Source organism: Gekko japonicus, unplaced genomic scaffold, assembly GCF_001447785.1.
Source record: "Gekko japonicus isolate JY-2015 unplaced genomic scaffold, Gekko_japonicus_V1.1 scaffold2300, whole genome shotgun sequence".
NCBI classification, from domain to species: Eukaryota; Metazoa; Chordata; class Lepidosauria; order Squamata; family Gekkonidae; genus Gekko; species Gekko japonicus.
In genome coordinates, this window is record NW_015169853.1 from 244,492 (window position 1) to 269,669 (window position 25,178).

The window sequence follows — 25,178 nt, forward strand, 5'->3', positions numbered from 1 at the left end:
GCGCAGAAGAGAGCAACGAGGATGATCAGGGGTCTGGAGACTGAGCCCTACGAGGGAAGGCTAAGGGCCCTGGGAATGTTTAGTTTGGAGAAGAGGAGATTGAGGGGGGACATGGTTGCTCTCTTTAAATATCTGAAAGGATGCCATTTAGAGGAGGACGAGGAGGAGGAGATTGGATTTATACCCTGCCCTTCACTCGGAGTCTCAGAGCGGCTTACAAACGCCTTTCCCTTCCCCTCCCCACAACAGACAGACACCCTGTGAGGTAGGTGGGGCTGAGAGAGCTCTTTCCAGAACTGTCCTTGAGAGAACAGCTCTAACAGAACTATGGCTTGCCCAAGGTCATCCAGCCAAGTGCAAGTGGAGGAGTGGGGAATCAAACCCGGTTCTCCCAGATTAGAGTCCGCGCACTGAACCATGACACCAAACTGGCTCTCTCCAAAAGGAGCTGTTCCAGTTGGCAGCAGAGGACAGGACCCAAAGCAACGGGTTTAAATCATATGCAGAAAGGCATCGGCTGGATATTAGGAAAACCTTTTTCACAGAGTGGTTCAAAAAGGTGGAATCAGCTGCCTGGGGAGGTGGTGAGCTCTCCTTCACCGGCAGCTTTCAAGAAGAGGCTGGAGGATTATTTGTCAGGGATGCTTTAGGCTGGTCCTGCATTGGGCAGGGGGTTGGACTAGAGGGTCTGTGTGGCCCCTTCGAACTCTGTGATTCTAGGATTCTATGACACTCTCAACCACCCTCAAGCCCCCTGCTGTGAAGGGATCATACCCTCTCCTGAGCAGCACTTTTGTGTGCCCCGGACAAGGCAGCAAGAAGGGAGGACCCAGCATCAGTGGAAGGTCAGGGAGAAGCGGAGGCGGCCACGAGCTCCGACCGACAGCCGCGTCCCTCTCCGTGTTTGGTGGGCGGAACCGCCGCCCAGCCCCCCTTCATTCCTGCACTGGCAAGCCATCCCGGCTCTTGCTGGGATCCATCTCTGGTCTAAATGATCTCTGGGCGAAAAACGGCTCCCTCTCCCTCCGAGAAGCAGTAATGTGGGGACTCCCAACAGGCAGGCTGCCAAGGGGGATAATTAAGCTAAATCAAAATATGCACCAGCCACACTAGGAACATCGCCGCAAATGAGGATAATTTAATTACCACGTAGGAGAGGAGTGCTGCTTTCCAGGAGGTTTCCGGTGTGACCAGAGATGCGAGGGGGATAGAAACATCACCGAGCTTCGCAAAGGACTTTTTGTTTGGTTTATTGTTTTAAAAGGGTTTTTTTGGGGGGTAGGGGGCTTTCTATTAAGGCCTGCATATTAAAAACACTGCCGTTTCCCATAATTGTGTCATAATCTTGCCATAAAATTCAATCACGGCAACAGCTTGTGTGCGTTCAGAAAGGAAGGGAACCAGATGAAAGATGACTGCAGATGGGGCGCCGCTCAAGCTGGAAAAGGCGTTTTTCAAAGGGGACGATTAGACACCGAGGACGGGGAGGCCCTGCGGGGTGTGAGCTCCTCAACACGGATCCCAAGTGCCGGGGTTGAAAACAAATGGACCCTAACCCTCCATCACCACAAGAGCCCGCACTAGAAGACACGGGACTTAACAAATGCAGCCTACGAGCGTGCAGAACTCCAGCACGGTTAAGAGCCTTCTTATGCGCAATGGCAAGGACCTTCCCTTCCCCCTCGCCAAGCGCCCGGAAACAGAGATAGCGGTCTCCACTGAAGATCTATCCTGCAGGAAATCCAGGACCTCCTGGCCGTAAAGGGATCACACCCAGTGCCCTGGGTGCTTAACACATGGAATTCACTGCCACAGGAGGTGGCAGCGGCTACAAGCATGGACAGCTTCAAGACGGAATTGGATAAACATACGGAGCAGAGGTCCATCAGTGGCTATTAGCCACCAGGGATACATAGGAACTCTCAGTCTGGGGCAAGGGATGCTCCGTATTCTTGGTGCTTGGTGGGGCAACAGTGGGAGGGCTCCTAGTGTCCTGGCCCCACTGCTGGACCTCCTGATGGCACTGGTATTTCTGGCCACTGTGTGACTCAGAGTGTTGGACTAGACGGGCCATTGGCCTGATCCAGCATTGGCTTCTCTGATGTTCTTATGTTCTGTTCTTGCCCCATGCCCCTCGGGACCTGCGCAGAATTTCACAGTGGGCCAGATCCGTCTCCTACTCTATCTTCCTGAAGGTGACAAAAGTCCACCGACTGAGGCAACCCCCTCCATCTGCAGCCATGAAAAGCCCGTTCAGGGGCATTTTGGCTTGACAGTACCTCTGCAGCTTTTTCAATCAGGCATGCCTCCGTTCCCACTTTTATTCTGAGCTTCCCAGGACCCCGGTTTATTCAGAACATCTACACTGTTAATCAGACCCGCTTTGTGATGCTCAAGATCTTGCAGTCACTCCAGCCAAGGAAGTCCAAGCCACTACAAAAGGCCTCTGCAGTTAACTCTCTTTGTGAGATAAGCACTCACCTCCAGGACCATTTCTAACAATGCACCTTTCTCACCTTATTGGGTATTTTTCTCCAGGGTCCCTTCCCAAGTGGAACAACAGCGGGAGCTGGGTGTGCTCTTCTTGAGTGTGGGTGGTTACTCCGGAAACATTCTGCCCGGGGCAAAAATCAATGCCCTGCGTTGGAAAGAGGAAAATAATTTGCAAAGATCAGTGACAATGATGGCCGATAGGGAAGCGTCTCCCTGTGGAAGCAACCAAAAGCTGGGGGCTGAAAATACTTCAGAAAAGACAGAACGGTGAGAGCAACTGAGAATCAGTTTGAGGGAAATGGGGGGGGGGGAGGAAAAGAAACCAGCCTGCTTAAAATCTCTGCAAGCTTAGAGAATTGGGGAGGGGGGGGATTTTAAGGGAAGAGATTTCCAGATTGTGTTCTTTATCTCTCTCTCTTTCATGGTTCCTCGCATGTCCCCAGTTTGCACTTCCTAACCTTAATTATATTTCTGTCCTTGCCTTTCTTCCAACAAACTCCAGGTGGCAAAAAAAAAAGGAGGCTTCCCAGGTTGGTATCCCATCCAGGCACGGAACAGATCCAAACCTTAGCTTAGCTGCAGCACAGTGAATGCATCATGAGCTTGCAGACCTGTCCCAGGGGCCAAGAGGCCAAAGCTGTACAAGGAATGCAGCTGGAGAACCTGGATGTTGCTTGGACAAGAGGCGCTTGCAGATGCTGCGTATACTTCCACTGGAAGAGACTGGATAGATGGGGCTTGTCTGACGCTGGAGATGCAACTGATCGAGATAAGGAAGGAACGTGCCCCTTCCTCATCCAGTCAATGACAAAGAAAGCGGCTTCTCCCACCCCCCCATGGATTAGCTCATTTAGGCAGAGACATTTGTAAACCTCTGCTCCGAGGGCCCACTGAATGCAGTGCCTCCCACTTGCCAGTTTGGTGTAGAGGTTAAGTGCGCGGACTCTAATCTGAGAGAACCGCGTTTGATTCCCCACTCCTCCACTTGCAGCTGCTGGATGACCTTGTGTTAGCCAAATTGCCTCAAATTATTAATAACTATGGGGAATTATGATACTACGCAAGGCAATAGGCAAATAAGGGAGCTTCTGCCCCTTCCTCATCCAGTCAATGACATACAAAACTGCTTCCCCCCCACCCCCCATGGATTAGCTCATTTAGGCCCAGACATTTGTAAACCTCTGCTCCGCGGGCCCCCGGCAATCGTGGCCCCCTCCGCCCATTCCCACACGTGCTTACTGGCATGTGTCTTCTCACCACACTCAGCGCATGCACAGCAAAGCCCTGCCAAATATTGTGTAAAATCTGCACCAATCACATTGCAAAAGAAAAACCTATACTCCTGCTAGCTGCAGCCAGACATCTGCTTGGTTTGAGCCAAGGGAACGGTGCCGCCGCTCAAGGCCCAATCCCAGAGCAACCTCTCTCACTTCCAGAAAGGGATGCCGTGCACCGTGCCGCCTCTCTCACTTCCTTCGGGTGCCTCCTCAAAAGCCTTTGGTGTAACCTTTTGTTCCCCACCCCTACCCAAACTGATCTTAAGCCTGGGGAACTGGAAGGCACCCAGATTCTACTCCCTGTCTGCCACCTCTAGCTCTGTCCAGTTCCTTTGTCGTCTCTCCTGGGGCATTTTTAGACCGTGTGCTTCTCAAGTGCTGTGCAAAGCGATATGCATCCTGATAAGTAAAGTGACTGGACAGTCACATGCTCTCAGACATGACAGGCCTGGCTCTAAAGAAACCATCTCAACCACCCAAGCCTTCAATGAACATCATATAATGCACAGCCATGGAGGGGTTTCTGAGGAATTTGCAACCTTCTGTTGAACACACAAACATGCACAGTTGCACATCACGGCACTGCTGGAGTCAGTGCTGAGAGACAGTCAGCTCTCTATCTGCGTGATTTAAAAAAAAATAATCAAATCTCATCTTCATAAAACATTCATTCCAAAAAGTGGAGGCCATTTAATCACTATGGTTATGCATATGAAAAGGATCGTCTGTTAGCTGCTGTGACTGCAAACTGGAGGCGGTTCGGAGAGCTTCATCCACAAGTTCTGACTGGCCGGCCACACCCTTGTGACGATCGAAGCAAATTCCACAAAGCCGAGAAAGGCCAGATCCTAAAAAGCAGGAGGGAAGCACCTGTCGGAACCTGCTAATTCCCCCGGCAGAAGAACAGCTGTCCAGCAAGAGGATTCCCCACATCTCGGCAGTGTCTAAATGCACATGTTCTTTCTCCATACATTGGAATGGCAGCCTTTGCAAATATCGGCATAACCTGGTCCTGTTACCCGGTTTGGAACAACTGTGCCGGGTCTGGAAATGTCCATTCTGTTCTGAACGGAGAACTGTCACGTCCTCCAGTTGGAGGCATTTCAAAGCATACAGCAAGGTACCAACCAATGAGGAGCCTCAGGTCAAGAGGGCCTGCTTACCCCTCCGTCATCACTAAAACATATTCGTTTTAAAGGAGAGCCCAGATGCCCATCTGACAGCAATGCTGATTCTGTGGACTTAGACAGATCCTGAGAGGGAGGGCAGGAAGGGATGAGCCAGTGCTCGGCTCTCGTGGCCAGTTTGGTGTCGTGGTTAAGTGTGCGGACTCTAATCTGGGAGAACCGGGTTTGATTCCCCACTCCTCCACTTGCAGCTGCTGGATGACCCTGGGCAAGCCGTAGCTCTGATAAGAGCTGTTCTCGAAAAAGAGCAGTTTCTGTCAGTGCTCTCTCAGCCCCGCCTACCTCACAGGGTGTCTGTTGTGGGGAGAGGAAGGGAAAGGAGTTTGTAAGCTGCTCTGAGACTCCCTTGGGTAGTGAAGGGCGGAGTATAAATCCAATCTCTTCTCTTCTTTTTTTTACATGCTCGGGGGAGGCTGAAGTTGGTTCCTTATTCATGTCTTATTCATGAATTCATCCAAAAACACTGGGGAGAGTTTGAAAGCTCTGAACCTCAAAATAAGGTCTGGATGTTGGGTATTACAAGTTGAAAGCACTCAGTATATCTGGGGATAAATGTTTGTTTCTGTTACTCACAGGAAGTCACATGTTTCTCATGTAACCAATGTTCTTTAGATGTAGGAAGCTGGGAATTTTCTCCCTGATCTAGGAGTTTGATTGGGACGAAAGTGTCAAAGTGTTTTAGCATTTTATGGCTCCTCTTCCTGTCTTTGTTTGCTGTTCTGAAGAAGTAAGAGTAGCCATAACTGCTCTCTTCTAGTTTTGTCTTTGTAGTGTAAGGATGTAGCCGATTAGCTCTGTTGTTATTTTCATCCCAGTTACCCTTCCCCATGCTAGAATTTAGGAAAAACTTTATATTTCAATCACACATGGACTCTCAGTCTGAATTATTTTACTCTGGCACTGCTGGGCTATATTATCTCTGCTAAATACCATTTTTTCAATATCTCACTATCACCCAACACTGGACCACCACGTATCATATGCCCTCAGGTTCACAGGACTCTCCCCTTCAAGAGGATATATCCTGTTTCCTGGTCCAAAGCATGGTTCTTGTGCCAACTGCTCCAAAGTGTAGTGCCCCCAGGACAATCACGCAGGCAGGAACTGGGGCCAGGCTGCACCCCAAACCAATCTTTGGACCACCCCAAATGACACGCTCATGCCCAGGGTAATGCTGACTGCCATTCTGGGAACAGGAAGGAATTTTCCTCCTAGCCAGATTGGCCAGGGACCCTGGAGGTCTTTTGCCTTCCTCTGGGCATAGAGCAGGGGTCATAGGCGGAATGGTGGTGGGTGGGAGGCAGTTGTGAATCTCCTGCATTGTGCAGGGGGTTGGAATAGATGGTTCCTGAAGTCACACTCAATGAAATTGCTGAGTGGTCAGGTTAGAACAGATAAAAGGAAGTCCTTCTTCACCCAAAGAGTGATTAACTCGTGGGATTCACTGCCATCCTAGCACTGGTACAAGAGAGGGCCCTGCAGCTACACCTGGGCAATGCAGGGCCTTTGACCAGGTTGCCAGCCGCCCTCCTCTTTGCCAGGCTCCACAGACCACGAAGGCCAGCTCACAGCTATTGCTTTTAAATGGGGGGGGAGGGGAGGGGCACAGCTGGGCTGTTTGCACATAGAAGGAGCACTAAGCCGAAAGGCTCTACGCAGACGCAGGAGGGGATTTGATTGGCAAACAATTTTCTATAAATATCCCGTGTGTCTTTAATGGACAGGCTGGTCAGTGGAGCAGTTAATATTCTGCTTTTCAATAAAGCAAGAAAGGTTAGAAGCCCATGAAATCCCATTTACCTGCACAGAGCTACAGATTTCCAAATCAGCGGCCGGAAAAATAAAGAGAGAGGGCGAGAGAAAGAGAGAGAGCCCAGATAAGGTGCCACAGACACCCCAGCGTGGCTCGTAAGCGGGATGCTAAAGTGCTTGGCCCTTTCACCTCCTGGGCTTCCCGGCAGCAAGGCCGGCAACTGTGCAAAGAGGAATTTCAGATTGGGGGGGGGGAATAAAAAGGCAACAGCGAGTCAGAGACAAAGAGTAACGTAGACACTGTCATCTGCATACCAATCGAAAAGGTGATTTAATGAAGAGCCCACTAATCTCTCTTGTGCAAATGTTCCAGTCTGAGGTAGGCGCCTACTCTCTAGCTTTCATCTGACAAAGGGAGCTTCGACTCCCAAAAGCCTGTGCCCCCCCCCCAAATCTTGTCAGTCTCTAAGGTGCTCCCAGACTCGAATCCAGCTGTATACGTGCAGTGGATCTCGCATGTCACCTTACTTGCAGTGTTCCCCCTAAGCTAAATGAGTGTGAGCTAGCTCACAGTTTTTTAGCCTCCGGCTCACACATTTTTTGTCCTAGCTCAGGAAGGAGGGCTCCAGAGCAAACTGATTCATGCAGTTGCCAAATCTCTCACTCACCACTTTAAGGCCAGTAGCTCACAAAGTAGAATTTTTGCTCACAAGACTCCGCAGCTTAGAGGGAGCATTGCTGGCTTGTCGGACGAAGCCAGCTAGGTCTCTGACCGGGGAAGCCAAAGGCGAGCAAGAGAGTCTGGCATGTTACATCAAATAAAGACTGGCCCCTTGCTCCTGCCAGGGAGGGGCCAAGGTACCTGCGCTGGTTCCAGACAAAGAGCGCTTTCTCCCTCACTGCTGTCAGCGGAGCCCCCTCCCAATGACAAGTCGAACGGCAGCCTGTTTTTAATTGCCTGTGTCATGCTCTGAGAGGGAAAGTGGCAGGGAAGAAGATGAAGAAGAGGAGGAGGAGAAGGAGGAGGAGGAGGAGATTGGATTTATACCCCGCCCTTCACTCGGAGTCTCACAGCAGCTTACAAACTCTTTTTCCCTTCCCCTTCCCACAATAGACACCCTGTGAGGTAGGTGGGGCTGAGAGAGCTCTGACAGAAACTGCTCTTGAGTGAACAGTTCTGACAGAACTGTGGCTTGCCCAAGGTCATCCAGCAGGTGCAAGTGGAGGAGTGCGGAATCAAACCCGGTTCTCCCAGATTAGAGTCCGCGCACTCAACCACTACACCAGACTGGCCTGATCTGGTCAGATCTTGGAAGCTAAACAGGGTCAGCACTGGGAAGGGAGACCACCAAGGAAGACTCTGCAGAGGAAGGTCACGGCCAACCAGTTCTGCTTCTCACTGGCCTGTGAGTCAGCCCTGAGTTGATGGGACTCTACGCACACACATTTCACCTTCTATGCTGGCGTTTCCAGACTTTCCCAGAGCGAGCACCTCTCCATTCAGAAGGTGACGCAGTGGGACTCTCCAAAGAAGGCCCCTGGGTTTCTTAGGGGTCGAAAGCTGCACGGCTGCCCCCTGGCCTGCGGTCCTGAGCAGTGCCTTTGCCATAGCCCTGACCTTGGCCATGCTGCTCTACGGCTGCCCTGCCCGTGCATCAATTTCCAAAGCAAACGGGCCACAGATGCTCAGTCAGTATAAACAGGAGGCAAAACAGCAGGCAGTTGCCAGTTGGGCTCTCCGCCAAGCGGCGGAACCACCGGGTGTGTTAACAAATGGCCTCTGGCAATCCATCATCTGGGCGCCTGTCCCAGATGGTTCTGACCTGAGAAGCGACTGCGGATAAAGGTATCTGCCCGGGCGACGCAGGGACCCCCGTCCTCTCCCCAAGGCACCCTCATTCCGATGCACAGAACGGAGCACGACAAAGGGACGGAGCTACTGGAAAGCAGAACTGTGAGGAAAGCAGGTGGCCCGAGCCAGGAATCCCCGGTGCGGCAGCAATCCTGGCTTGCCAGCGACACTCGCTGCACTGGAAGGGAGGTGGGTTTGCAGCCTCGCACAGCCGAAGCTTCTGGATGCGATGCACACTGTGACAAGAAATCCCAGCTTCAAGCATCGGCTAACGGAGGATCTGAACTTGCTGAGACCGAGAAAGAAAGAGATCTTGGGGTCACGGTGGATGGCTCAATGAAAGTATGCCGCGGCAGTGAAAGAGGCAAATCTATGTTAGGGATTATTGGGAAATGGATTGAGACTAAAACAGCTGATATTGCAATGCCCCTGTACAGATCTATGGTGCGGCCTCATTTGGAATACTGTCTACGTTTCTGGTGCACAGAATGCCCGTAAAGGACACGGCAGTACAGAGGAGGGCAACGAAGATGATTTAGGGGGTCGGAGCGCCTTCCCCGTGGGGAAAGGATGAAGAGTCTTTGGGACTTCCCAGTTTAGAAAAGAGACAGCTGAGGGGGGACACGATAGAGGTTTAGAAAATTCTAGATGGGGTGGAGAGAGGGGACGAAGAGGAATTTTTCTCACTCTCCCGAAAGACTAGAACTCAAGGGCATCCAATTTTCGCTGATGGGCAGTAGGTTCAGGAGGGGCAAAAGGAAATACTGCTTTACACAGAGAGTGATTACAATGTGGAATTCAGTGCCACAGGATGCATGAATAAGCAGCTTTAAAGGGGGATTAGATAGATACATGGTGTTGGGTATTACAAGTTGAAAACACTCAGTATATCTGGGGTTAAATGTTTGTTTATGTTACTCACAGGAAGTCACATGTTTCTCATGTAACCAATGTTCTTTAGATGTGGATTGCCCGGGGAATTTTCTCCCTGATCTAGGAGTTTGATTGGGACAAAAGTGTCAAAGTGTTTTAGCATTTTATGGCTCCTCTTCCCGTCTTTGTTTGCTGTTATCAAGAAGAAGTAAGAGTAACCATAATTGCTCTCTTCTAGTTTTGTCTTTGTAGTGTAAGGATGTAGCCAATTTAGCTCTGTTGTTATTTTCATCCCAGTAAACCTTCCCCATGCTAGAATTTAGTAAAAACTTTATATTTCAATCACACATGGACTCTCAGTCTGAATTATTTTACTCAGGCTCTGCTGGGCTATATTATCTCTGCTAAATACCACTTTTTAAATATCTCACTATCACCCAACACATGGAGGATAAAGTCTATCGATGGCTACTAGCTATGTGACTGAGGGGAACCTCCACGTTCAGAGGCAGTCAACTTCTGAATCCCAGAGCCAGGAGGCAACATCAGGGGAAGCCCTCGGCCTCTGTGCCCTGTTGTTCCCCCTCCAGAGGAATTGGCTGGCCACTGTGTGAGACAGGACGCTGGACTAGATGGACCACCGGTCTCATCCAGCAGGGCTGTTCTTCTGTTCTTAAGCAGGATGCGGAGCGATCTGCCTAATCCTCCTGCCTCTGCTGTTCCCGCTCAGTGCTAGGCTCTTTGGCTCTGTTGAACAAAAGCCTCCTCTCTCATGTTAACTGTCTGGAAGGGGCCGGAGGAGAAGGGCTGCTCAGAAAGCCCCCATCAGCTCTCAAGCAGAAGTGATCAATGGCTCAGCCACACGCTCAGAGGAGTACAATCACACACGCCATTATTGGCGAGGTTCTACTTGACTTCACAGCACATCCCCCCACGCACACCTCCAGCAGAAAAGGTGCCATCGATCGATCGCCTCACGTCTGCGGGAAGGACAATCGGAGACAGCCGTGGCATGAAAAACCCACTCTGGCATTTGTACGTTAAAACAAGAGAGGTCTTGGGGTAAACACAGACACAGAAACCTTTTAAAAAATACACAGTGGCCTTTATGATATGAAAAAAATAATAAATCACCGCAAGCTAACAAGATACGAAGCTGACAGCACCAGAGAGAGGCTGGAGTTATCGGCTAACGTGCCGCCCACCCGACACGGGGGATTTGAAAAACACATCTTTCTGAGAGTGGAGTGGGGGGGGGGGACCCTGCATGGACGGAAACCAGGCTAGCGGCTCTCAGGCTTGGAGGGGGGAGACGAAATAGGGACCGTCCCCTCGTCTTCTGTGACTACTAGGAAAACTGTGACAGACTTCACGTTCCTGGGATCCCAAATCACCGCAGACTGTGACAGCAGCCATGAAATTAAAAGACGCCTGCTCCTTGGGAGGAAAGCGATGGCGAACCTCAACAGCATGATAAAAAGTAGAGACATCACCCTGCCAACAAAAGTCCGCATGGTCAAAGCAATGGTATTCCCAGTAGTCATGTATGGCTGCGAGAGTTGGACTATAAGGAAGGCCGAGCGCCGAAGAATAGATTCTTTTGAACTATGGTGCTGGAGAAGACTCTTGAGAGTCCCTTGGACTGCAAAAAGATCAAATCAGTCAATCCTAAAAGAAATCAACCCTGACTGTTCCCTGGAAGGCCAGATAATGAAAATGAAGCTCAAATACTTTGGCCACCAAATGAGAAGGGAGCACTCACTAGAGAAGACCCTGATGCTGGGAAAGATTGAAGGCCAAAGAAGACGGGGACGGCAAAGGATGAGATGGTTAGACAGTGTCATCGATGCAACGGACATGAAGTTGAGCCAACTTCAGAGGACGGCGGAAGACCGGAAGGCCTGGCGTGATCTGGTCCATGGGGTCGCAAAGAGCCGGACTCGACTGTGTGACTGAACAACAACAAGAAAAAGCACAAGAAGAGCTGCCGTGTCTTGGCCCTTCTACCAGCCTCCCCCACCCACAGGCAACCAGCAGCACGTGTCCCTCCCCCAAGGCAGCCAAGATCTGGAAACGGGCAGCAGAGAGGCACGGAGGAGGGGCCACTCCTCAACCTTTGTTCTCTATCCAGAGGGAAGTGGAGGGCTACCCCGCCGCTGCCCTGCGGCTGCACAGGTCTGCTTCAGACACGACAGACCACCTACACGGAGAGCTTGTCATGCACCAGGACGGAGCATGTGTCCCTTTCACGACACATCTCTATCAATGTTCCCTCTAAGCTGTGGAGTCTTGTGAGCAAAAATCCTACTTTGTGAGCTGCTGGCATTAAAGTTGGGAGCGAGCGATTGGGCGACTGCATAAATTAGTCTGCTCTGGAGCCCATCCTTCCTGAGCTAAGACAAAAATGTGTGAGCCGGAGGCTAAAAAACTGTGAGCTAGCTCACACTAACTCAGCTTAGAGAGAACACTGATATCTATGATGGGAAAGTGAGTGGAGCACAGTTCACGTTAGCCCCTGGCTGTGCCTCTTTCCAGGTGCAACAGGTAAGAGAAGGAAGGGGGTTCTGGCCACTTTGGTGTAGTGGTTAAGTGCGCGGACTCTCATCTGGGAGAGCCGGGTTTGGTTCCCCGCTCCTCCACTCGCACCTGCTGGATGACCTTGGGCAAGCCATAGTTCTGGCACAGCTGTTTTCTCATGAGCAGTTCTTGAAAGAGCTCTCTCAGCTACACCCATCTTACAGGGCGTCTGTTGTGGGGAGGGGAAGGGAAAAGGAGTTTGTAAGCCGCTCTGAGACTCCAATTGAAGGGCGGGGTATCAATCCAATCTCTTCTTCTTGTTCTTCTTCTCTGAGGAGGCAGATGGGTATGCATAACCGAGGGCCCCTTCCCCTTTTAAAGCCCTGCAAGAGCCTCCCACGCCCCTGACATCTCCACCGGTTGCTCCAGCGCAGGCCCTACTTTGGTTATGTCTGCATAGGCTATTCTGGACCAGATTATAAATATGTCTCCCAAAAGGTAACATCTCGCAACTACTTACCAGCATTTCTGCGCAATAAATTTCGCTTCTGCTCAATGTGACCCATTCATCAGCTCCCGAGTGTTATTACGATTTGAAACCGCATAGACAAGAACTCGTAAATCATAAATGGCTCTTTTACAGCCCCTGGGTGGCAGCTAAGTAAATACTCCTCCTGCAACCATTCCGGGCAACCGACAGCTGCAAAGCCACACAGCCAGATGGGTTTTCTTTAGCCACACGGGTTTTCTGTTGCATGGGCTTCTCTTCCTTCTTTCGGCACTTTGGGAAGCAGGCCCTTGCTAAAGAACCGGCATTCGCAGCCAAGTAAGAGAGAAACAGCCCAGTGCTCTTGCCAGAAAACAGACTTTGGCAAGAAATGGGACATTTCAAATCAGAGAACGGGAGCTCGGGAGAGAGGAAGAGGCCAGCTAATTTTCTCCCTGTATCTAGAGGGCAGAAGTCTTCACTGGAGACCACCAAAGATAGGCTGATACTACAAGAATTTAAGGCAGTCAGGGAAACCCACATTCCGACACTTTCACTGCTGTTCTCAGCCTTTAGAAGCACAAAAACTCAAAACGGTCAAGGGTGAATGGTCAAAAGCAAGGGGAATTGATCACATGGGGACAGAAGAGTAACCAGAATGATGCCAGGGATAAAAAGGCACCAAAAGTCAGTCGAATCCGACTCTAGGGGGCGGTGCTCATTTCCGTTTCCAAGCCGAAGAGCCAGCGCTGTCCGAAGACGTCTCCGTGGTCATGTGGCCGGCATGACTAAACGCCGAGGCACATGGAATGCTGTTACCTTCCCACCGAAGTGGTACCTATTTATCTACTTGCAATTCCTTGCTTTCGAACTGCTAGGTTGGCAGGAGCTGGGGCCAGAGACGGGAGCTCACTCTGTCATGCGGCACTTGGGTCTTGAACTGCCGAACTACAGGCCTTCCGGTCTGCAGCTCAGCATCTTAACCTCTGAGCCATAGCGGCTCTTGATGCCAGGGATAGAGAACCCTAAATCATGAGTCAAAAGCCCAGGAATAATTGAGCCGATGGTGGACCAGGGCACACACCCCCCCCCCACACACACGACAGCCTGTCTTGGGAGCATTAACTCAGCAGCAGCCACAGAGGCCCTGGACGCTGTCTGCCACGGCTGGGACCCCCTTTCTGGAAACCGATTCACTCATCACTGGCCTAGAGGAAAGAACAAAGAGAGACCCACTGGCCCTTTGTTGTTTTTGTTGTTGTTCAGTCGCACAGTCGAGTCCAACTCTCCGCGATCCCATGGACAAGATCTCGCCAGGCCTTCCGGTCTTCCGCCGTCCTCTGAAGTTTGCTCAACTTCATGTTCGTTGCCTCGATGACACTGTCTAACCCTCTCATCCTTTGCCGTCCCCGTCTTCTTTGACCTTCAATCTTTCCCAGCATCAGGGTCTTCTCCAGTGAGTGCTCCCTTCTCATTGGGTGGCCAAAGTATTTGAGCTTCAGTTTCATTATCTGGCCTTCCAGGGAACAGTCAGGGTTGATTTCTTTTAGGACTGACTGATTTGATCTTCTTGCAGTCCAAGGGACTCTCAAGAGTCTTCTCCAGCACCATAGTTCAAACGAATGTATTCTTTCGTGCTCGGCCTTCCTTATAGTCCAACTCTCGCAGCCATACATGACTACTGGGAATACCATTGCTTTGACCATGTGGACTTATGTTGGCAGGGTGATGCCTCTACGTTTTATCATGCTGTTTACCACTGGCCCTGCCCACAAACAAATGCTGCTAATTAAAACCCCAACCACTGTTTAGACACACCTGACCAACCTCAGTCCGTTTAGGGCAGGTCCAAGTTCAGCCCCACTGACCACCAGACAAGAGACAAGCTGAGTTTACCGCCACAGCTTTGGATTGGGAGCAAGACAGCCCCACGTGAGAATGCTTTGGGGAGCCCAGTCTGGCTCCAAGAAGTAGTTTAGTGGCAGACCTTGCATTCCCCTGGGCCGAGCACAGCCAGACATCAGAATCAAAACAGCAGGTTACAAGCCACTGAGGAAGCCCAGCGATTACCCATGACGGAAGCCGCCACTCATTAGCCGAAGCTCCGGTGGATGGCAAATTCGGGGTCTGTTCTGCTGACAGCTGGTTCTTCCAATGTCACTTCAAATGTATGCATTAAAGCCCCGGTTCTGCAATGAAACCAGCACAAAGTCACTCTGGCTTTTGTGATTCCCGAACCCGGTATCAATAATATCGATAAGAAAACTGGAGGCCGTGAAAAGGAGATACGTAGCCATTACACCTTGGGAATGCTTCCCAGTATCTGTAATCGAAAGCGCAGCAATATTCAGCAAACAAACAAACAAACAAACAGATAGCCAGGGCTGTAATTAATGCCTGAACACCAGAAGAAGGATTTGAACAAATTTCAACCCCTGCACCCTCTGCGTGCTGTTAATGACTGTTCTGTCCACTAATTCCGTGCTCCAATTTCAATGACATCAACCACACACGACACCAGCGGCGGGAAAGCAAATGAATTTTTAATCATCCCTCTGATGTACAGTGTAATTGCTGACTTTTATCAACCAGCAGTTAAACAAAGACTTAGGAAGGAATAAACATTCCTTAATTGCACGGCTGCCACCGTTCGCAGGAGGACAACCCTGGAAATGAGCCACCGGCCCCCATTATCACAGCCTCCCTGCCTAGACGGGGAAGGAAAAGGCTCAGGTCAGATGTAGGGGCCTACGCTCTTCTTTCCAATGGAGGTGTGTGTGTGTGTGTGTGTGAGAGAGAGAGACAGAGACAGAGACAGAGCATACTCGTGTATGTTAAATGCTTCCAGCAGAACAGAACAATGCGCCATTATCAGACTTTTCATCTTTGCCTTCCTGTTGACCTAGTGGATGGGGCGGAAGAGAGGCTGCCCCAGTCCAGGAGAACCCCCTTTTCTCCGGTGAATTGGGGAACGGGGCCCCAAGACAGAACAGGAGGGAGAGAAGCAGAAGCAATGGCCAAGGAGGAGGATCAGAAGCAATGCTCCCTCTAAGGTGTGGAGTCTTGTGAGCCAAAATTCTACTTTGTGAGCTACTGGCATTAAAGTTGTGAGTGAGCGATTTGGCTACTGCATAAATTAGTTTGCTCTGGAGCCGCCCTTCTTGAGCGGAGACAAATATGTGTGAGCCGGAGGCTCAAAAACTGTGAGCTGGCTCACACCAATTCAGTTTAGAGGGAACTTACTTAGAGGGAACACGGATCAGCAGTGCTGGCAGGATGAGCTCCAACACCAGACCCACAAACGCGGAGTCCCACTGCCACAGAAGCAAGACAAGAACCGCTGAAAGAAAGCTTCTGACTGGATTTAGGTGGTGGGCAAAAAAAAAACAGAAGAGAGAAGAGAAGGATAAAGACAGCCAGCGTGGTGTAGCAATTAAAGAGTTGGACGAGGGTCTGGGCAAACCCAGGTTCAGATCCCCACGCGTGGCCAGGGAAGCTGGCTGGGTGACCCTAGGCCAGTCACACTCTCTCAGCCTGGCCTACCTCATAGGGTTGTCGTGAGGATAAAATGGAGGAGAGGAGAGTGACGTAAGCCGCTCTGGGTCCCCAGTGGGGAGAAAGGCAGAAGATAAAGTAAATCCAGATAAATAAATACACGCGCATATACATAAAGTAGAGCTGCGGTGGCTCAAGTGGTTAAGACGCTGAACTGCAGGCTGTGGAAGGTCAGTAGTTCAGCAGTTCGAGACCCAGGTGCCGCATGATGGAGTGAGCTCCCGTCTCTAGTTCCAGCTCCTGCCAACCTAGCAGTTCGAAAGCAAGAAATTGCAAGTAGATAAATAGATACCGCTTCAATGGGAAGGTAACAGCGTTCTGTGCACCTTGGTGTTGAGTCATGCTGGCCACATGACCACGGAAACGTCTTCGGACAGCGCTGGCTCTTCAGCTTTGAAACGGAGATGAGCACTGCAACCCTAGAGTCGGATTCGACTGGCTTTCAAGCAAGGGAACCTTTACCTTTACCTATACATAAAGTAAAACGGGAGATGGGGAGAAGTAAAGCACCATTCAGCCGCCTTTTTTTTCTGCTCCCCAAGGCTCCCTCTAAGCTGTGGAGTCCTTAGAGCAAAAATCCTACTTTGTGAGCTCCTGGCATTAAAGCTGTGATTTGGCTACTGCATAAATTAGTTTGCTCTAGAGCCATTCTTCCTGAACGAAGACAAAAATCTTCGAGCTGGAGGCTAAAAAACTGAGCTAGCTCACATTAACTCATCGAAGAAGAAGAAGAAGAAGAAGAGATTGGATTTATCCCCCGCCCTTCACTACCCAACGGAGTCTCAGAGCGGCTTACAAACTCCTTTCCCTTCCCCTCCCCACAACAACCCTGTGAGGTAGGCGGGGCTGACAGAGCTCTGACAGAAACGGCTCTTTTTCAAGGACAGCTCTTGTCAGAACTACGGCTTGCCCAAGGTCATCCAGCAGCTGCAAGTGGAGGAGTGCCCAGGGTCATCCAGCCAGGTACAAGTGGAGGAGTGGGGAATCAACCCCAGTTCTCCCAGATTAGAGTCCGCGCACTTAACCACTACACCAAACTGGCTTAGAGGAAACATTACTCCTGACGTCTCTCGCCAGGACAGATCAGACTGCCTTTGCAATGGATGTGCCCCCGCAGGGCCCAGCACAGAGAGGAAGGGGTCCCTCTAAGCGACATGTGCTTCCTTCTGACACGTGAGATACCAAACAACTAGAGGTGGAATGTGGGGATTACGTGTGCATCACTAAAACTAGTCTCTGTAGCTTGCTGTTTTTTTGAATGGCAGAAGAAGAAGAAGAAGAAGAAGAAGAAGAAGAAGAAGAAGAAGAAGAAGAAGAAGAAGAAGAAGAAGAAGAAGAAGAGGAGGAGGAGGAGGGGGGGGAGGAGGGTGATGGTGGGGCTGACACCCTGTGAGGTAGGTGGGGCTGAGAGAGCTCTTTTGAGAACTGCTATTGAGAAAACAGCTCTCCGAGAACTGTGACTGACCCAAGGTCACCCAGCTGGTTGCACGTGGAGGAGTGGGGGAATCAAACCCAGTTCTCCAGATTAGAGTCCGCCGGGAGGAGGAGGAGGAGGAGGAGGAGGAGGAGGAGATTGGATTTATACCCTGCCCTTCACTACCCAAAGGAGTCTCAAGGCGGCTTCCAATCTCCTTTCCCTTCCCCTCCCCACACCCTGTGAGGTGGGTGGGGCTGAGAGAGCTCTGAGAGAATTGCCCTTGGGAGAACAGCTCTGAAAGAACTTGTGACTGACCCAAGGTCACACCAGCAGCAGCATGTGGAGGAAGTGGGGAATCAAGCCCGGTTTTCCCAGATTAGAGTCTGCGCACTTAACCACTTCACCAAACTGGCAGGGGCAGGGCGGCAGGAACCGTCAGGGACCACTCCCTCTTGACGTAAGACAAATTTAGACTTGAAAGAACCAAGAATATCCATCAAGAGGGCAGCGGGGGCTCTGCCCAATACACAGCAAAGCACACAAGATCAAGTTGGGTTGGACATCAGGCAGCCCCCACCCCACCCCGGCGCATATTGGGGGGGGGACGAATGCCAGCACAGTGCCCTGTTCACAGTGCTTTTGACTCTGGAGAGCCGAGCACTGAACTGGGTGCTTGGTAAGTATGATTCACTGCCAAAACTATCTTATGCTCCTGGAAGCACAACGCTGCTGCTGAGAACACGTCTTCCTTCTCGAGCCTTCCTCATTCTTAACTAAAGCGCTAAACTCCCAGGCACTGCGCAAGTGGTAACGCCACGAGTCTGGCAGGCTGATTATACCTTTCAAAGTGAAGTGGGCTCACGATTCTGCCAGGAGGGCAGGGAACTGATTCCGGTGATATTATTCTGCGTACCGCAGGCTTCCCAGGGACAGCTGAGGGGGGCCTCGGAAGATGCTCGAACAAACACAGAGTTTTCCAGTCTCGGGGGCAGAGGAGAAAGTGTCACTTTTGCTGGGATCAGATCTGCGGCTGCGGCTGCCGTTTGTACGCCCAGCGCCAACAAGGATCGAGGGGCTTTTACATGGGTCATGCTGAATTAGAAGATGCTTCGCCTTCCCCCTTTATACTCCTAGTCACTAGACCAGACTCTGGGTTCTAGTTCTCCGCACTAGATTAAAGTACAGCACCGTCTCCTGCATCTGAAAAATGCTTGCCCAATCCCTCTCTGGCACAATACAGGCTTCTTAAATGGAATTCAGGTAGTGCGGTTGAACTCAACCCCTGCCTGAGACCTGGGAAATTGCCAGCCATCGGAACCATCACCAGCAGCATCCCAGCCAGGGTCTGGAAGGCGCCGGGACTCCTTGGAGGCTTATCAGGGACTTTTCCACAATGGGCAGATCAGTAATAGCCAACAGGCTTCCTTGGAAGGCAGCTTCTCCTTGGTAGCCACGGAAGAGGTGCAGCCCACCCTGTCCATTCACACAAGAGAACAGAGAAATCTGAGAGGCCGAACTTACACTGCACGTGTAAGACTGCACGTGTAAGACTGCAACAGACTTCGGTTCTGTGGGTTCCTCCACAAATGCAAAAAGGACTCCCCACAGTTAGAAGAGGAAGAAGAGAGACTGGATTTATACCCCGCCCTTTGCTACTCGACAGAGGGACCTACGGAGTGCCATTAAACTCCGTCCCCTACCCATCTGAAGCCCCAACGCTCCCCCTCTTCTTTAACAGGCCTCCACTTCCAGAGCCGTCGGACCTCCCCTGCCTTGGGACGCCATGGCCACGGGAGGTGCTACGCCCGGAGCCCAGGGCGGGCTTGACACTCAGCTTAGCGGAGACACTGATCAGAAGGTAGTACAACTCCAACTGTCAGTGCAAGCACATGAATGTGTGAAGCAGACCCTCGGTCCACCAAGGTCCATACTGTCTACGCAGACTGGCAGCAGCTCTCCCGAGTCTGACGCCGTGGTCTTTCCCATCACCGACTGCAAGTGGAGAGGCCGAGGGTTGAACCTGGGACCTTCTGCATGCCGAGCAGCTGTTCTGCCTCTGAGCCGCAGGCCCTCCCCAGGTGAGCAGCGGGTCTGAAGAGGGCCACCCTGCCCCACCGTTTACGGTGGCTTGAATTCGAATGACTCGAAGATGGAGCCTGTTGACGACTGGGGATGTCACTGGTGGGGGGAAGAGGGCATGCTGCCGCAGGAGTGTGCTACAGGAAGGGGGGGGGGAAGGTTTTCAGTTACCTGGCCGAATTCCTCCCAGGAGTTACTCCAGGTCCAGTAATGGGCCTTGTACAGCCCAGTCCTCACCGCCATCATCTCGTTGCCACGGTAATAGAATATTGGCCTGATTGCGAGAAGGGGAGGAGGGGGGGTTGTGGGTGGGGAGGGGACAGAGAGAGAGAGACGTACAGCCGCATGAGAAATGCAACATGTCCAAACAAGGGTTTTTTTTGGCAGCCGCGCAGATAAGGGAGACAAACACTTCCAGGGAGCCCGACTGGCAACTCGGCTATCAGTCAGGAGCAGGCGGCCTTCTAATAGCCTCCGCGGCAAGGTTTTCAATTAGCATTCTTTAAAGCGTCCGTCAAGGCGAGAGAGAGAGAGAGAGAGAGAGCCTGCGTCGCCTGGGCAAGAATGAAAAGTTATGCAAGTCATCTTCCCGGGGATTGTTAATCCTTGAACTACCAGACCGTATAATTTCCCACAGAGCCCGATGACTCGAAATACTCCAGGAAGCCAGGCACCTGTGCGACGGAGACACCGAGGCTGGGGGAGGCCAGCTCCGCAGCGTACCCGGCTGCACCAGTTTTTACCCTGGGCGCAAGCAAGCGGGCTGCAGACCGGCGGGGGGGGGCTCTAACTGGGCAAACGGTTACTCTCCCATCTGCCCTCAAGCACGCTGGTGTGTTTTCCCGAAATGCAGGAAGAGAGAAAAGAGGCCAGTAGGGCTCCTTTTTCTCTGCCTACCCAGATTCCCCGATGCTCTCAGCATAAGCAGGGCAGGTCAGTTGCTGACGACGGAACGGCTCACAGGGCGGCAAGAGCAACGCAGACACCCCTAAGGGGGAGTCTGCGTCGGCTCCATCCTGCAGGCGGGCCAAACGGCACGCGATATAGGAAATCCATGACTGGAGCTCCCGATCGACACAAATGCAGCAGCGTGTGTGCAGACATCAAAACCTCCACCCCCTACTCCCCGTGGAGGGGGGGGGGACAAGTATGGTGTTTGTGCACCACCTAAAAATCCAAAATCCACGGCCATATCCTCCGGCAGTGAATCCCACATTTTAATCACTCTCTGTGTAAAGTGATATTTCCTTTTGTCTGTCCTGAACCTACTGCCCGTCGGCTTCACTGAATGCCCTTGAGTTCCAGTATTTTGAGAGAGGGAGAAAAACGTCGCTTTGTCAACTCTCTCCACCCCAGGCGCTGTTTTATAAACCTCGCTTAGTCATCCTTTTTTCTAAACTGCGTCCTCCTGGGGAAGGTGCTCAAGCCCCCTCCTCCTCTCGGTTGCCCTCCTCTGTACTGCTGGGCGTGTGAAGGTGACTCACACCACGTCAGACCATTGGACCAGGTGGGCTCAGTGCCAGGCCTCACACAGAGACAGAGCTTTCTCCCAGCTGAGCTAGAGACCGCAGGGGATCGACCCCGGTGGGACTTCCTGGGAGCAAGCCATGCCTTCTCTACTGTTGAGCCGTCCCGTTCCCCCCCCCCCCAAACGACCTCCGGAAAACGGCTCGCATTCCTTTCTGGCCTTGCCATACACATTCCCGGGGCACACACATAAACGCAGGGGTCATTTCGTAGAAAAAGAGGTGCAGGAGCTCATTTGCATATGCCACGCCCCCTGACAAAGGGCAGGCATGTTTAGAATGCCTTTCTTTCCCTTCCCTTGGGCGGGCAGGCGGGCCAGGAAAGGCGGTGTGGGGGGGGACCGCCCCGTGGCTTCTTACTGCCGGACTGCCGTTCCAGTGCATTCCGGCAGGAAATGACCCCTGCATAAACGTGCTTCAAGCCTGCTCAGTTATAAGAACTCCCATTTAAGGAACCCGGGAACGGTATTTCTACAAAACAGCCGGACTGATCAGTGTCCTCGCAGAGCTAGAATGCACCGTATTTTATATGCTGAGCTAGGAACAGAATAACACGAAGTCCTACCTCTCCGCTACTCAGCCCCCCCCCCCAGAAGGAGCAGTTCCTGAAGCAAGAAGCTCTAAAAATAGCCAGTTGTTCCTGCTCCACACCAACGAGCAGAAGAGCTAAGCGGGGGGGGGGGGGGGGGCTGTGTTCATAACTCACCTGTCAATTAACTTGCCCTGCAGGATGACAGGTAAGAGGTCGATGCTGTCGATGTGTCTGGCACTGGGAGGCAGCAGTCCTGCCAGTGCCAGGCCGGTGGTGAAGAGATCCATCACGCTCGCCAGCTGATGACTCACCTGAAGTTGACAAGACAAAAGGAGTGGCTGGCGGAAACCCAAGCCCATAAGCCGAGGGAGCTTCTGCTCCCAAGGAGGCCTTATTGTGAGGCCTGTCACCTTGAGAGGGGGGGGCACTTTGGGCTTCGGCTCCGGACTCTCTTCCCAGCAGAGTCAGTGACAAGCTCATGCCGCCCTTTTCCCGGCCAGATCGAGCGTGTCAGCCCCTTGTGCTTCCTGCAGAGACAAGAGTCTCTCTCTGCCACCTCTGTGTCTTCTACACGGGGCCTTTAGGGCTATTTACCAAATCTGTGGTGGCTCAAGTGGTTAAGATGCTGAACTGCAGGCTGTGGAAGGTCAGTAGTTCAGCAGTTCGAGACCCGAGTGTGCCGCATGACGGAGTGAGCTCCCGTCTCTAGTTCCAGCTCCTGCCAACCTAGCAGTTCGAAAGCAAGAAATTGCAAGTAGATAAATAGGTACCACTTCGGTGGGAAGGGAACAGCGTTCCGTGCGCCTCGGTGTTTAGTCATGCCGGCCACATGACCACGGAAACGTCTTCGGACAGCGCTGGCTCTTCGGCTTTGAAACGGAGACGAGCACCGCAACCCTAGAGTCAGATTCGACGGGCTTTCGAGCAAGGGAACCTTTACCTTTACCTTTACCAACTCTCTACAACTGAGGAGAAAGAAGGGGCAGCAACACGGTGAGATCTCAAGAAGCTTGGGATCCTTTTTTTTTAATACTATATTTATTAGGTTTTTTATGAATAAACACACACCACACAAACACAATAACCAAAATAGACATAGACAAATGCAACAACCGTCTCCTATATCCAGCAAACACAACCTAGTTCTTAACTCTGGAATTTACACAATTCACAATTGAGCACGCTATTCTATAACAATCCTCTTTTAAGATTGAACAGCATTTTGTTTATATTGGCTTTTAACAAATCTCAATAGACATTTTTCTTTCGTGATGAGGTTCTCACAACTTCTGCTGCCCGGTCCACCGGCTGGAGAAAAAACAGTGAGACGGTGAATCGGAGCCCTCCCTAAAAATGCTCTGCAGCAGCCACGGGACTGGAGAATTGTGGGACGAAGATGCTAGGCGAAGACTGGAATTTCCACTGTGGATGGCGCAAGAGGCACATCACCACCACCAGAAACACTCCAAGCCATGATACAGAGTTTGGGGCAGAGAAAGGGTTGTGGGCAGTATTCCCTCTAAGCTGAGTTTGTGTGAGCTAGCTCACAGTTTTACAGCCTCCGGCTCAGAGATTTTTGTCTTAGCTCAGGAGGGACGGCTCTAGAGCAAACTGATTAATGCAGTAGGCAAATGCTCGCTCACAGCTTTAAGGCCAGTAGCTCACAAAGTAGGATTTTTGCTCACAAGACTCCACAGCTTAGAGGGAGCCTTGGTTGTGGGTCAGATCTAAGACCAGGTGGATAAACGGTGCTGCTTGCAGGGTTGAGGGCAGGGCCACTGTGTGGCGGCTGCCCAGTGAATTCATGGGCCTGGCCTTCATTATGAAACAGGGCCCGGGGTAGAGGGCCTATTACATCCCTTGCCCTCATATGACATTCCCTCTACAAAGGAGCGAAAACTTCTCCAAGAAATTAATCGCCAGTGTTGCAGCCACTTGGATTTATCTGCAGCACCATATTGGAGAGGCGAACCAGGGGAGGGGAGGTTACTATTTATATAAACTTTGAAGTATTTTCAGAGGAGAACTGGGCTGGGGGGGGATTTAGCATTTTCTTATGTCGACGGCTTTCTTTCATTCTGCCTGCCCGTTCCCATAACAAAATGGGGGGGGGGAATATTCCAGAGAGTAACAGACCAGTGGAAAATAAATAGTGAAAAAAAGAAGAGCAAGATCAGATATTCCTCATATCAGCAAGGAACAGCCGGTATTACGCACGTTAAGAAGAGGGCTTTTTTTTATTTTTATAAACTCTCGGCATACACGGAACGTCTTTAAGAAAATGAAATCCTTTTTGCTTTGGGCCACGTTGCGAGAAGAAATAGCCAGTGCCGGCGTTATCAGCGCTTTCAAGCTCTAACTCTGAATCAAAGGCGACAATTAATAAAGTTGCCCCCGCCAGGAATGGAAAGGAGGAAAGCTAAATATTTGAAACTGGGTGAACAAATGTCAGGGTGTTTTTAAATAAAATCCTTTTACATTTATCACAGCAAGCAGACCTGATATCCCTGTCTAATTCAATTTCAATTTGTGCCCTGTGGGAGATAGTGGAGAAAAGGTTGCAACGCTGTCTTTGGGTTGATATGTTCTTTTCTCCTTCAGGGAGCAGAGCCAGGGAGGTGGGGAGGCGGGGGGGAGCGGAAGAGGAGAGGGGGGGCAGAGAGAGAAAGGAGGATTCAGAGAGCTGCAGAATACAAATTCCTGCCAGTTGGATCCTTCTAGAAAGCGGGGGCAGCATGCCAGGGAAAAGGTGGAAACTTTGTTCACGGCTTATGAATTCACCTGGAATGCTCAGCCAAAAGGGGAGGGGGGGGGGAGAGAACTGCAGGAAGGATACGTAACTATGCTCCGTACCTTAAGCTTGAACGAAAGAGAATCAAAACATCTGCGGTTCACAAAAGGCCAGTGCAGGGGTGACCCAAAAGTGAGATCCGCACACTCAGACAAATCCTGTTGCATAACTGCCTTTAGGGTTTTTGTTCAAACACCTTCCTTTAACGGAATACCCTGAGCAAGCGCCGTGTCGCTATGTCAGGCCGCGCACTCCACACTCCTGCAACGCGGGCGCGCTTTCTGAGAACCTCAGCCTTTCTCCAAAGAAGAAGCAAATGTTCCACTCCTTATGTCAGAAGGTTTATGGCTGCCACCTTCAAAAAGCCCAGTGATGTCATGTCCCCTGGCACGGAGCTTTCTAGGGCTATCGGCCGGGGGCAAGGCGACTACAGCCCTGTGATCCCCAAAGCAAGCATCCACTCCCATTTTGCCCTTTACCAGCCCAGAGGCTGGCAAAGCTTTCTAAATGCTGCATACAAGCAAAACCAAAGAGGGAGAGGGAGAGGGGGAGGGGGAGAGAGACAAATTTGCAATCTGCAAAAACATCATGTATACATTGGGCTTTCTTCAGTGCAAAGCAGGGGTCATTTCCTGCGGGAGCGCACAGGAGCGGAGCTCCTGCAGTAAGGAGCCCAGGAGGCAGGCACATGCAACAAGCCCCACCCCTGCTCCCAGCAGCCCTCAGTCGGGCCACGAGGAGCAAGAAGCAGCCAGGTAAGTTGCAGTGCCCCCACCCTGGCCCGCCTTCAGGTACAAGCTCTCCCTCCTCTGCGAAGACAGATCTGCACGTCCCCCCACC

General features: G+C 51.5%; 1 protein-coding gene across 1 annotated transcript in view; it reads right to left on the reverse strand.

Annotated features, from left to right (window-relative positions):
- GALNS (galactosamine (N-acetyl)-6-sulfatase) overlaps positions 1-25,178 on the reverse strand; it is a gene marked incomplete at its 5' end in the record, with an annotated part of 67,054 nt that overhangs the window by 22,068 nt on the left and 19,808 nt on the right. The window contains 3 exons of the mRNA XM_015417364.1: positions 2,517-2,638; positions 19,661-19,763; positions 21,722-21,858. Of these exons, the coding sequence (XP_015272850.1) occupies positions 2,517-2,638; positions 19,661-19,763; positions 21,722-21,858 (362 nt within the window). The remainder of the gene's footprint in view (positions 1-2,516; positions 2,639-19,660; positions 19,764-21,721; positions 21,859-25,178) is intronic.